This window comes from Populus euphratica, unplaced genomic scaffold, assembly GCF_000495115.2.
Source record: "Populus euphratica unplaced genomic scaffold, PopEup_1.0 scaffold213.1, whole genome shotgun sequence".
Taxonomy (NCBI): domain Eukaryota; kingdom Viridiplantae; phylum Streptophyta; class Magnoliopsida; order Malpighiales; family Salicaceae; genus Populus; species Populus euphratica.
The window spans coordinates 416,728-430,904 of record NW_011499916.1 but is presented as its reverse complement, the minus strand read 5'-3'; the positions used below and the strand labels follow the sequence as shown (position 1 = coordinate 430,904).

Genomic DNA, 14,177 nt, shown 5'->3' with positions numbered 1-14,177 from the left:
AAAAATTGAATCTAGCAACAAAATCAACTGCAGAAGCCTGATCTTGTAATCTCAATTTATCTTTCCCTCTTCTAACTGATTCCTTTCTTTTCTCACCAATTATTATTATCAAACATATTTCATATAATAAGAACTTTCTAAATATCACATTCCCAATCAATTTGAATTTATTACAAAAAATTTATATATGAAAGTACCAATGTATACAAAGATAGAAAGTGAAATCATGACTGACCTGCTGAATATTTCATTTCCCAACCAATTTAAATCTATTGAAAGTAATCCATATATGCCAAGGGCGAGCTTATAGACAGATTGACTGCAAAGTCATGGTTGACCTACTGAATTTTTCATTTCTCAACCAATTTAAATCTCTTATTAAGTAATTCATATGGCCACTATCAAGCACATAGAGCCACCAACTGCAACTTCAAGGTTAACCTACCAAAACTGCATTGTAGCAACAGAAGTTAAGATTGATAAATCATCTTTACCTCTTCATAATTACCATGAGCATAGTGAAGAGTAGCATCACCCAACATCCGTGTAATTTCAGGGCTAAGTTTGTTTTTTGATCCCTTCCGCCTGCCTCTTCTCTTGGGCTGCATAAAGGTACAGGACAAGAACAACACGTAAAACACAGAATAAACAGAAAACAGACACTATTAATGCATAAATATAGCACAAGTAAAACCAAGTGGATTGATGTCCACACACATCAAATTCAATTAATGCCACAGGCAACTTTGAACCATCCGAGCTGATTTTAATAGGAACAATACCAGAAAACCTTAACAAGCAGCAACATTGATTAGGATTATACTCCTATCAAAAAAGCACATCCAGAACACTTAACTCTAGCCAACCACTAAACAAAACAAAACAATGTGGAATACTTTGCCTAAAGTAATTCTCTAATATTAGCTAAAGAATGAATTCAATTGTGCACATGCTTCTAATTCAGCAAACACAACCACATAAAACAATTCACACCTAGGTAAAAACTAATTATAGTAATCAACCCTGAAACAAATGCCATACCATTCGTCGTCGTCTCCTTTTTCTCATACCAAAATTCATTATCTCCTCTATTTCAGCCAAGCTAGCTCCAGTCATGTCCTCTTGTCTTGCCTTCTTTGCTGACCCTTCACTATCCTCATCATTTTAACAACTAGAAATTATAAGTACATCCACAACACAGCACAACCAAAACTATGTTCTCAAGAAACTAATAAAGAAAAAAGAAGCACAATGCGACGTAAAGCAGGCAAATCGTTATTGTAACTAACCCCTTGGCATCAGCAAGTGTTTTTCGTTTTCTCTCGGCAAGAGCTTCATATTCAAATTGTTGATTTTGTTCCATTGAATCCAAAGCATGTTCTTCTTCTTCTTCTTCTTCTTCTCCATCATCATCTTCTTCTTCCTCTTCATCGTCATCACTATATTCTCCTTCTTCGTTTTCATCTTCTTCTGTACTTCCATCCAAGGCAGATTCCAATGCCTTTTCAAATTCATCAATTTCACTTCCTTTCGATTCCATTACAATAAACCTAAAAAGAAAAAGAAAAATGCCACGAGGCAAGGAAATTCATTACAAATACTCTAAAAGACATGGGGAATATTGTTCCCCGTGTACTAAGACTCATGGAAAATACAATGTAAATTCGAATTGTAAAAACATAAAATCATAAGTAATTTTTTTCTGGTATGAAATTGAAGCATCGTAAAATATATAGTCCAAGTAAAAATACTAGTAGTTATAGCAGCTGCATTAGGTACTAGGTATTTCAAAAGAAACAAAAACAACCCAAGTAGCAGCATTTGCAACAATAGCAGAAGTTATGAAAAGCTATCATTTAAATATCATCATGATTAATTACCATTCAGTAGCAGCAATAGTAGCATTTTTACTTTGTTTTATTATGCTGCCTTGATATGCTTATATCATGATGAGAAGTAGATAGACAATCATATAAACTTGGCATGGAGATCTAAAGCAAAAATAGATTTCAAAGGGGTAACGAAAAAAACCAGCAGTAGCATGACAGGATATGGATGCACCAGAAGTGTAACAGAATGACACAAACATTAACAACCAGTAGTGGTATATATCAGCAACTCTGAAAACATAAGAAAATTAATGAATTTTGTAGCAAATTAATCAATAGATACCCAACACTTTATATTTGATATTCCAGCTAATCAAGGAAAACGAGAGAGTTACGTAATAGTCAATATATACCCAAAACTTTTTATTTGATATTCCAACTAATCAAGGAAAACGAGAAAGAATTGAGTAACTACCAAGCTTTTTGATCCAAAGACACAACAGAAAGAGGGAGAGAGCGATGGGTGTGAGGTGGTTTGAGAGAGAGAAGTGCCCTGGGGGTTTTTTGGTTTAATTTGAGAGGAAGCGGAGTTAAATAAGCTAGTATTTATATTCCATTAAAACTCATAAAATAAAATTGATGTAAATTGGCGGGTTTGCATGATTATACCGAGTTTACCAGATAAGAGTCTAATTTTATTAGTTTGTAAGTTTTTTATTAAATACAAATTAATTTCTAAGATCATTAAGTTAACTTGTTTTTTTTTTTTAATTAATGTGGGTGTTCGGGTGAGCTTGCGCGTACCATGACTAATTCCACGGGCCCTGAAGTTAACGACCATGTAAGTCTCCAATAGTCATCATATGAGTAACCAAGGATTCGAACTTGAAACCACAGAGAGAACAAACTCCTTGATTCAAAGTCTTTATCACTTGACCACCACTAAATAATTAATTAATTTGCTTTTTTGACACCCTAGGTGAAGGATTTGATGAAATCAAATTGTAAGAAGATAAGACTATTCAAAAATAGTTAGAATCACAAATATCAAACTTGGTCTAACCAGTGAGTTGACCCAAAACCTATTAACCCATGATCCTGACTAGGTTTAGTTAAAATTGGGGCTGCAATTGGATCGATAAAATCTGGTAAAGACCTATTATATTTTTTTTTTATAACAAACTCATATATTTTTTTTATAACTATATGAAAAAAATATTCTCAACATGAAGGCAAATCAAAGATTTTTTTTTCTCCAAAAATCTTTCTATTGTTTTGCCTAACTTTATTATGCACGCAAGCCTGTCATATTTTTTTATTGGTTATTAATTTATATTAAAATTTATTATATAAATATTAAAATAATATTTTATATTTTTAATGTATAAATGAAAAGTCTCTTAATATATATATATATATATATATTGTATTCATAAAAAAATTATATTTTTTCAGATAATAATTTTTTTATTTAAATACTTCAATTTAAAAAATAAAAATATTATCTTTTCAATGTAAATTAAATTTTTTTTGAAATAACCTTTTAAATTTTATTTTTTAAATAACTTTTTAAACTTTATTTTTTTATAACATATATAATCTATATTTATATAAATTATTTTTTAATTTTTTTATATAAAATATTAAAACTTCAATTATTTTTATAATTTTTATAATTTTTATGATTGATCAGGTTATTTCAATACCTGTCCTTTTATTCCAGTGAACCCAAACTGGGTTTAATAATATAAAAACTCTTAAATGAATCTATTAACATGAAAATTAATTTTTTTAGAGGGCGTGATGTGACCATCGAACCACTCTTTGATATTTTATTTTCCAATTACTCTCTCTTCCTTGAAATTATACATAAAACAATTGAATTTTAAAACTAAAATGTTAGATTTTAAAAAATCAGAGGGTTAAAATGAAAAAGTAAAAAATAACTAAACTACAATTTTTCATGGCCGGTGAATAGTAAGAAGGCAAAAAAAAGTTATTTGTTAAATTTAATCTTTGTTGTTTTAATAATTTTTAATAATTTTTAATTAATTTAATCAATTCTTACTTTATAAAATCTTAATGCAAAAATATTTTCTGACACAATAAATATAATACATCACAAACTCACAATATCTTAAAAAAAAAATTATTCTGTTTGGACCACCAACCCAGACCATTGGCTGCTGGCAATCACCGTACAAAGGCTGCTGGCATCCTTTTTTTTGGAAAGTATTAGGAAATATAATGATAATTATTTTTTAAGATATTTTTTATTTAAAAATATATTAAAATAATATTTTATATTTTTTTTAAAATTATTTTTCATATTAATAAATTAAAATGATTATTTGAAAATTCTTAAAAATATTAATTTAAAATGAAAAATTATTTTTAATTATTTTAAAAATATTTTAAAAACATAAAAATAAATAAACTATTTCGAACCACTCTTTGATATTTTATTTTCCAATTACTCTCTCTTCCTTGAAATTATACATAAAACAATTGAATTTTAAAACTAAAATGTTAGATTTTAAAAAATCAGAGGGTTAAAATGAAAAAGTAAAAAATAACTAAACTACAATTTTTCATGGCCGGTGAATAGTAAGAAGGCAAAAAAAAGTTATTTGTTAAATTTAATCTTTGTTGTTTTAATAATTTTTAATAATTTTTAATTAATTTAATCAATTCTTACTTTATAAAATCTTAATGCAAAAATATTTTCTGACACAATAAATATAATACATCACAAACTCACAATATCTTAAAAAAAAAATTATTCTGTTTGGACCACCAACCCAGACCATTGGCTGCTGGCAATCACCGTACAAAGGCTGCTGGCATCCTTTTTTTTGGAAAGTATTAGGAAATATAATGATAATTATTTTTTAAGATATTTTTTATTTAAAAATATATTAAAATAATATTTTATATTTTTTTTAAAATTATTTTTCATATTAATAAATTAAAATGATTATTTGAAAATTCTTAAAAATATTAATTTAAAATGAAAAATTATTTTTAATTATTTTAAAAATATTTTAAAAACATAAAAATAAATAAACTATTTATCATTAACCAAAACAAATTATATGGTTTAAAACCGAGTAAACATAATATGAGAAAGTATTTTTAAAAAAAAAAATTCGAAACGATTAGCTGTTCATAGAAAAGAAACAGAAAAAAGGAACAAGATTCCTAAAACTGAACAGCAATAATGTGTTCATAGCGACTGCATTCAGCTTGGAAAAAAAAATAAAAAATGTTTGGACCACCAACCCAGACCATTGGCTGCTGGCAATCACCGTACAAAGGCTGCTGGCATCCTTTTTTTTGGAAAGTATTAGGAAATATAATGATAATTATTTTTTAAGATATTTTTTATTTAAAAATATATTAAAATAATATTTTATATTTTTTTTAAAATTATTTTTCATATTAATAAATTAAAATGATTATTTGAAAATTCTTAAAAATATTAATTTAAAATGAAAAATTATTTTTAATTATTTTAAAAATATTTTAAAAACATAAAAATAAATAAACTATTTATCATTAACCAAAACAAATTATATGGTTTAAAACCGAGTAAACATAATATGAGAAAGTATTTTTAAAAAAAAAAATTCGAAACGATTAGCTGTTCATAGAAAAGAAACAGAAAAAAGGAACAAGATTCCTAAAACTGAACAGCAATAATGTGTTCATAGCGACTGCATTCAGCTTGGAAAAAAAAATAAAAAATTTCCATATCTTCTACCACAATAAAGAAAAACAAAACAAAATTTTCCTTTCCATCTGTTCTTATCAAGATAAATAAATACGCAAAATATTTAATTGTTAAAGTACATTAACTTTCTTGAACTTAGAATCATCAGCATTATCACCTACAATAGATTAAGCAGCATTTCTAAAAAATTTAATCATCTGCTCGATGCCAAGATCATCAGCATGTCTAAGAACAGCAAATAAATTCAGTAATCGCTTAACAACTTGCTTCATTGTTGGATTCCATTGCCAGCTTGCTAATTTCCAGTCCATCACCATAATATGAACCCCTCGTCCATTCATTCATGTCCTGCGTCCCATCCTCCACACCTTCTCTGTAAACTCTTTTGGATATCCGGCTCAGGAGTACTATACCATATGCATACACGTCAGAATTCCCCGTCTTTCCTCCCTCAGTCTTGAAGTCTAAAAAGAGAGCCAAAAACTGTCATTTTGCAGGAACAAAATCAAAGTTTCCAACTTTAAACAAACTGACTACAACAGTTGTATTATAGCTTTTAGGGGTTTGTTTTCTCTGTGGTCTTAGGTTCGAGTCCTTGGTTGCTCATATGATGGCCACTGAAGGCTTACATGGTCGTTAACTTGAGGACCCGTGGGATTAATCGTGGTACGCGCAAGCTGACCCGAACACCCATATTAATCTAAAAAAACAAAATTTTCCTTTCCATCTGTTCTTATCAAGATAGATAAATACGCAAAATATTTAATTGTTAAAGTACATTAACTTTCTTGAACTTAGAATCATCAGCATTATCACCTACAATAGATTAAGCAGCATTTCTAAAATTTTTAATCATCACCGCAGAGCATCTGCTCGATGCCAAGATCATCAGCATGTCTAAGAACAGCAAATAAAATCAGTAATCGCTTAACAACTTGCTTCATTGTTGGATTCCATTGCCAGCTTGCTAATTTCCAGTCCATCACCATAATATGAACCCCTCTCCTTCTAGGCGCACAAGTGAACAATTTGCTTCATACTCACTCGTCGTCCATTCATTCATGTCCTGCGTCCCATCCTCCATGTCTCCATGGGCAATGCCTGGGGGTTAAATCTTGGATATAACCTACTGGTCTAAGATTCTAATCCTTCTAATCCTTAGATATGCAGTAGGGGGTTTGAGGGAAAAGAGAGACCTAACCCCAAACCCCACAACTGTGCAGCTTAAAGCGCAGGGAGCCTTCCAACGAAACATAAAAAGGTTAGCATCTGCATACGTATCATTTCAAGACAAAATATGGATTTGTGCTTCAAATGTTTAACAGCTAGGCTCCTCTAAGATTTCTGTACCATATGTTTCTTTAAAAGAGTTTGAACAAGAACAAATGCACATGACATGGTACAGTCGACTTGTATTCAAGGATTGACGAATGGACATGCAGCTATTTTACCTAACATGGTATCCAAGGGTGGTGTGCATCGTCATCATTCTATTTTTATTATTATATTGTGAAATGTGGTTAGGTTGTTTTATGTGATCTGGTCACCACCTTCTGATGCTCTCTTTTGCGTTCTGTTAATATATAAATCCTATGATCACCAGTGAGAATGGCAGATTTATCTTCAATGTTGATTAATCTGTTAATAAACAGGAAAAAGAGCATGCATAATCCTTCATACCTAAAATTTTATAGCAGTCATCCACGTAACCATCACATCCATTTCCATACCAACGTTCAGGAAGGATTCCACCAGAGAACATACCAAAATCAATCAATTGTGGGTTGTAGTCCTGTATAAAAAGAAGGAAAGTTACTGAACTGTGCACCAAAAGAGGAGTGGGGAGGAGAGTAGATGCACTCTAAAAGCAAAGGGAAAAGCAAAGGGAAAACAACATGATAAAAAATAATGACACCATCCTTAATTATCCGTAGCCAAGTAAAACTATCTAAAATTGAAAAAAAAATAAAGGTAGATGTTCATGACAGCAGTTTAACATAAGAGTTTGTGAAAAAAAAATCTTCCAAAAAAGAGCTTAAGAAGGTTTGAGTTTAAAGAAAGTCCGACGGAGGTTGGAACTAAAAATAATCCTAATGAAATCTCAAAATGCAACTTCACTCGTCAAATATGCAAAGCAGAAAGGAAGCGGGTATTCAGTAGTCAAACGCGTACACCCTCTCTCATATTCAAGTGATGTGAACGGATAATTATCAGCTCTAACAAACATTTGGCATTTTGCACAAAATGGCTCTTTGAAGTAGAAACAAAGTTTTTTGTGGTCCGGGCCCAGACATTGATGTAGAGATACAAGGAATTGATGAATCCGATGAAAAGGTGTCTTGATTGCAATTGATGTCTATTTGGTATTTTTCAATTCGATTTCATTAATTTCAAGTTGACAATCTAAAGCATATTTTCACATAGCAAGAGATAGATACAGATGAAGTATAAACATATGGTCTATTGGGAAAATGTAAAAGGAGTACCTTGCCATTCAAGGTTATATACAGTATCCACTGGTTCAAGGTCATAAACTACACCAAGTTGTTCCCCTTCATGGCAGTATCCAATCAGCTATACTTAAGTCTGGACGAGATATCAGTTTGGGATACAGGAAATTTTTCCTCGTTTTTCAAGGACCGAAGCAGGATTTGAAAATGAGAATTCCTTAGCGTTATCTTCAGATATCCTATACAGCAAATCATAAAAGCCTCTTAGCAGGTTACTTAGCATTACCAAGTTAAATCTGATGGACAAGAAATTCATGATAATAAATTAAATTAAATTGAACATACAGTGCTATTGTCTTGCTACTACAACTTGTAATGACTTTGGTAGAATTCTTCACAAAGACACAACCTTACATCACAACTCACATTTTAGTTCACGAGTCATCGTTTGGAGACAACTAATGAAAGTAACAAAAGATACACAACAATTTAACAAAACGAACCAGCCAGCAAATAAAAAAAATTATTAGTTAGTGTGTTTAAGCCTTGATTCTGATTAGGGTTTTAGTATTTACATGTAATTTTCTTGACATTATGATTTAATTTCATGAATTGAAAAAAAATTGCAAAAATGCAGGCTTTTCTAAACCCCATTCCTTTCTTCTCTGCCTTTTCCTTCGTAGCTTCTTCTTTCTTTCTTGTTACACTTTAAATCTTCTTGTGTCCAGCATCATTTTCCCAGAATGGACATCACTCCAAACATCGAAGGAGATCCCATGCTATTAAATTATTGATAATGATACCAATGTTTCAAGAAACTAAGCTGGCTGGTCAATCACCAATAATCCTGACATGAACATTTACCATCCTCAAAGTGATGAAACCTGTTTGAATCACGTAAGACTATTGAACGATCAACAACCTTTGATATATATTTAAAGGCAGAGTGACAGTCACCACAAACTCTGAGGTTCTTCATTATCCTAATAGGCAATACTGAACTGCGAGTGAGAACAAACGCAACTGCAAGTTTCTCACTGTGATAGCTCAGGAGTTCTTCCTTGTTCTCTGGTTCAAGATCATACAGTGCGAATTTTATCTGGGGCACATATCCTGCATCCCTTATTTTTTTGTCAAGTTCCTTGAGTTTTGCATAGATTAAACTTTTTTCTGGATGTGAGTTATCACCAGCCACAAAAACATGGACACCATCCTTCATGGTTACCCAACTACATCCAGCTTCCTTCTTCACCGCCGCCTCTCTCATTGCTCTCCTGGTCCTCGCCATGTCCTCCCACTTCCCTCCTGAAGCATACATGTTGGAAAGAAGCACATAATTCACAGCATTTTGAGGGTCCATATTGAACAGCATTTCAGCAGCCCTCCTACCTAATTCTGTCTTCCGACCATTTCCTCTGCAGCAAGCGCCTAAAACTGTTCTCCAAATAAGAATATTAGGCTTAATTGGCATCTTATTAATGAAATTCTCTATCTTATCTAATTCACCAGCCCGTCCAAGAAGATCAACCATACATGAATAATGCTCTACACGAGGAACCAGTCCATGCACTTCAGTCATGGATTTAAAATATTCAAACCCTTCATCAACTAAACCAATGTGGCTACAAGCAGACAACACCCCGACAAAGGTAATGTGATCAGGTAATTGACCACTGAGCTTCATTCGTGTGAAAAGCCTCAAAGCATTGTCTCCATGCCCATGGCGTGCATAGCCTGATATCATTGAGTTCCACGAATACAAATTCCTCACAGGCATCAAATTAAAAAATCTCGATGCATAATCTATTCTTCCACATTTTGAGTACATATCAACAAGTGCGCTCCCAATTACAACATCAGATTCTAAACAAGCTCTTATTGCACAGGCATGTACTTCCATTCCACGCTCTAGTGTGGCAACAGTGGCACAAGCACTAAGAACAGTGGCAAAAGTGAAACAGTCCAATCGCTGACCCCTCTGCATCATTAACCAGACCAAATCCATGGCCTTGCACAGGAGTTCGTTATGTATATATCCAGAAATCATTGAATTCCAACTAACCTCATCTCTTCTCTCAGACATTCTAGAAAAGATTTCCTCACAGTTTTCCATCTCTCCAGACTTTCCATAGCACGCCAGAAGAGCATTCTCAATGGCATTATCATCCTTAACATTGTATTTCAGTATTAGAGCATGTATCTGGTGGCTCAGTTTACATGTTGAGAGAGATGAAACGGTAGCAAGTAAGTTTATGAAGGTTACTCTATTAGGACTCCATCCAGCTCGCATCATTTCCAAGAAAACTTCTACAGCTTCAGAAACCGATGCCCCTGAATCAGCTAATGCCCCAATCACAGTGTTCCATGATACTTGATCACGCTCCAGCATCCAGGAGAAAACTTTCTGACATTCAGCTAGACGTCCAGTTTCAGCATACAATGCAAGAAGGGTATTTGAAACTGAAACGTCCAAATCAAGTCCTAATTTGATACCTTCCCCATGTGTTTGTTGTCCCAGCAAAATGCAACCCAAGCTTGCACATGAACTCAAAGCACTTATCAATGCGAAATTGGAAGGCATCAAACCAGTTTTCCTCATTGAATTGTAGCTCTTGACTGCATCTTCAAAACACTTGTTCTGGTCAAGACCAGTAATCATGGAATTCCATGAGACTGAATCCTTATCAACCATGAGCCCAAATACTGATCTTGCATGATCAATATCACCACATTTAGCATACATATTAATAAGCCCATTTCCAACAGCAACCTTGGCATCATTTAACCCAGTTCGGATTGCATATCCATGAACCTCTCTACCCTTTCTTCTCCCTTCATCCAGGAGAGCAAATTCAGCACAAGCACTTAACAGAATCACATATGAATCAAGATTAATATCAACCAAGTGTCTTGTCTCCTTGAATACTTCAACAGCTTCCTCTCCATATTTTTGTCTGACCAAACCAACCATTAAGCCATTCATAGAGACAGCATTCCTTGCAGTCATCTGCTCGAAAATTTTCCTAGCATAATCAAACGATCCAAGCCTTGAAAACCCACCAACCAAAGCACTCCCCACATAGAGATTTGCCAATAATCCAGATTTTTTAATTCTCGCAAGTATCTGCTCCAGCAAAGACAGACCAGAATCAATGGAAGAACAAGCAGCAGTTATTAAACTTCCAAATGTATATTCATTAGGTTTCAGACTTAAACCTGAATCTGCCATTTGCATGCTTGAGAATAGTTCAAAACAAGAAGCTGCATCTCCTCTTTGTGAGTAAACTGATACGATTGAATTCCAAGATATAGAATTCCTAATCTCTATCTCATCAAAAACACTACGAGCATAGTCAATATATCCCAGATACTTCCCGTACATGGATATCAATACATTACACAATGACGCATCGTTTGCATAAGGTGACTTCAAAATCAATCCATGAATTTGCATCCCAAGTTGAAGCCCACATAACATCGACTCCTGGCAAGCTCGAATAGCACTACCAAAAGCAAAACGATTAGGCAAAAAACCCTCAAAAATCATCTCTTTTAAAACTCCACATGCATCCTCAGGCATCCCATTCTGAGTATACCCAGAAATCAAACAAGCCCACGTAACACCATTTCTATCCGGCATTTCATCAAACAACTTTCGTGCCGAAACCCAATCACCAATTCTAAAATACACATTGATAAGGGTGTTGCATAAGAACAAATCAGAATCAAACCCATGTTTAAGAATATTTAAATGAAACAAATTTGCATCCTTCGGACAGCACGAGTGCTTGTAACTAGAAACTAAATGTTCAATCAAATCATCGAAAGAACCCAAATTCGAGACTTTTGGGAAAATGGGTACTGTTTTTAGGTGAGAATGAGATGATCTTTTGTAGTGATTAACAAGGTCATTCAATGGGATTAGAGAAGGAGATTGCTTGAGTGGTGAAATGAAGTTTTGGGGTTTAGAGAGAAGAGCAGGTTGGTTTTTGTTGTTCTGCAGTGGTTTTGGTGGAGGAGGGGAGGCAGTAGCGGGAAAAGTGACGGAAAGATTTGAATTGTTAAGGAAGAACGGCTTCTTGTGGATGGATTTCAAGAAGCAACGAAACATAGGCGTGATTTGGAGGGATCAAGTTGTGACAGAGAGCAAGAAAGGCTGGAATTTGACAAAGATAGTGAAGGGAAAGAAAGAAGGTTAGGGAGGTGACGGGGCTTTTCTTGGTTTCTAGGAAGGGGTGTGAACTCTGAAGAGCAGAGACAAAGGTAATTCTAAGGTTTTGAGAATTATTTTTTGAAAGTATTTTTTAAAAAATATATTAAAAATCATTCTAAGGTTCTGAGAATATTTTTTTGAAAGTATTTTTTAAAAATATTTTTTTATTTATTTTTAAGTATAAAAACATGAAAATAATTTTAAAATATTACTTTTAAGAATAAAAACATGAAAATAATTTTAAAATATAAAAAGATAATAATTTTAAATAAAAAATATTTTTAAAAAAGAATGCAGTCTATAATGTATTTCCAAACAGTATCTTTATTTGTTTTTGTGATTTAAAGGTATTAAAATAAATTAAATTTATTTATTTGATATTTTTAGATTATTTTAATGTATTGTTATAAAAAAGCAATATCATAATTATTTTATTTAAATCTTTTTTTGTGTACTGTTTTTGTCAATTATTTTATAATTTAATTAAAATAAAATCAATTTATTTAAGCTATTAAAGTCTACAACTTGAGTAATAAATTTTTATTTTTTTAATAAAAATATTTATATTATTTAAAAATTAATTTTTATTAAAAAATAATACAATCCCACATCATATCACACGAGATATATCAAAGTTGAGGCTTAATTTGTTTTTAAGAAAATTCCCAATCTAGTCATCCTATACATGAATGGTTATGTTTTTTATTTAAATTTTAGTTTGTTTACTATCTTTGTCAATTATTTTATCATTTAATTAAGATAAAATCAATTTATTTAAGCTATTAAAGTCTATAACCCAAGTAATAAAAAAAGTTTTTAAAAAATATTTATATCATTTAAACATTATTTTTTATATAAAAAATAATACAACCCTACAATATATCACGAGTTCATCCCAATCCAATTTAAGTTTGTTTTTAAGGATGAAATAACAAAGAAAAAAATATTGATACCCAAAATGAAAAAGAAAAAAAAATGTTATAGGAACAAGGACATCCACAATGAGTTATGATAGAGAGTATACTAGTGAACAAGAAAAATGCATTTTATTTTAAATTATGGTTATAATTGTAATAATGAAGTGCTAAGATAAATTTTATGATAGCATAAGTAAATTACTAATAAAACTTATAGATCATGGGGTCGGTTACTGTTCATTGCATTGTAATGTAATTTCTTTTTTTTCTTTTTTGGCTCTCAAATTTTTTATCACAATTTCATCCCCAAATTCAATTAGAATAGTCTTGCATGTTGAAATTTATTTTTATTATTTTATCACAAAGTATATTTTGATTATAAATTGAAGATTAATTTTATAAAATAAAAATTTATTTTGTAATTAAAAATAGAAAAACAAAACGAAGCAGACATCATTTTGACACTGTCACGGAAAAAACAAATTTGCTCCATGTAGGTTTTAGATTCTCTATTGTTTGATCCTTTGATATTTTAGGGTTTCACGTTGCAATTCCAAACTTTATTTATTTTCTGTTTCAGTCCCTAAATATTAAGAAATAAAAAATAAAATCATTAAAAAAAATATTAAAAAGAGAGAAAGTGATCGAATGATAATATTTTGGCTAACAAAAAAGTGTTAGTGGGGTTCTCTTTAATAGGGGGGTCCGACAAAGATGAGGTTATCCTTTAACCAAGTTAAAAAAAAAAAAAATCACTATTAATAATATTTTAATTTGTTTATTTTAATTTTTTTTATAGAGATTTTAGGTTATTTTAGGGTTAAAAACAGGTTTGTAAGGATTTATAGGATGTTGTTTAGGCAATGTAATATGCTTTTTTAAAATAGGTTTTTGCCTTGTCAGTGTCCAATTATTTCTTTTTTAAAATAATTATTTATTTAATTTTAATTAACACCGTGCTCTTATTTATTTATTTTTGCTTGACATTAATATTTTATTTCCATTTTAATTATAACTCTTTTAAATTTGTTTAGT

At 31.4% G+C, this 14,177-nt stretch overlaps 2 protein-coding genes across 5 annotated transcripts in view; both read right to left on the bottom strand.

Moving 5' to 3' along the window:
* LOC105134590 (tetratricopeptide repeat (TPR)-containing protein) overlaps window positions 1-14,177 on the bottom strand; it is a 31,184-nt gene that overhangs the window by 12,319 nt on the left and 4,688 nt on the right. For 3 of the 4 annotated variants that reach the window (XM_011039051.1, XM_011039054.1, XM_011039053.1), the window contains exons 2-4: window positions 1,290-1,550; window positions 1,042-1,150; window positions 495-602 (exon numbers count right to left, since the gene is read on the bottom strand). In XM_011039051.1, coding sequence (XP_011037353.1) covers window positions 495-602; window positions 1,042-1,150; window positions 1,290-1,540 — 468 coding nt within the window. In that variant the 5' untranslated portion in view covers window positions 1,541-1,550. Of the gene's footprint in view, window positions 1-494; window positions 603-1,041; window positions 1,151-1,289; window positions 1,551-2,304; window positions 2,462-14,177 lie in introns of those variants that run through there. The other variant, XM_011039052.1, reaches the window with a different exon arrangement.
* MEF7 (Tetratricopeptide repeat (TPR)-like superfamily protein) lies at window positions 8,188-12,267 on the bottom strand. The gene is made up of 2 exons (XM_011039055.1): window positions 8,652-12,267; window positions 8,188-8,251 (listed from the first exon to the last, which is right to left on the bottom strand). Exon 1 carries the CDS (start codon window positions 12,121-12,123, stop codon window positions 8,848-8,850), a length of 3,276 nt encoding a protein of 1,091 aa, XP_011037357.1. The 5' UTR covers window positions 12,124-12,267; the 3' UTR covers window positions 8,188-8,251; window positions 8,652-8,847.

Excerpts from the sequence above, each read along its gene's own strand:
- MEF7 (XM_011039055.1), bottom strand. The coding sequence starts at position 12,123 with ATGTTTCGTTGCTTCTTGAAATCCATCCACAAGAAGCCGTTCTTCCTT.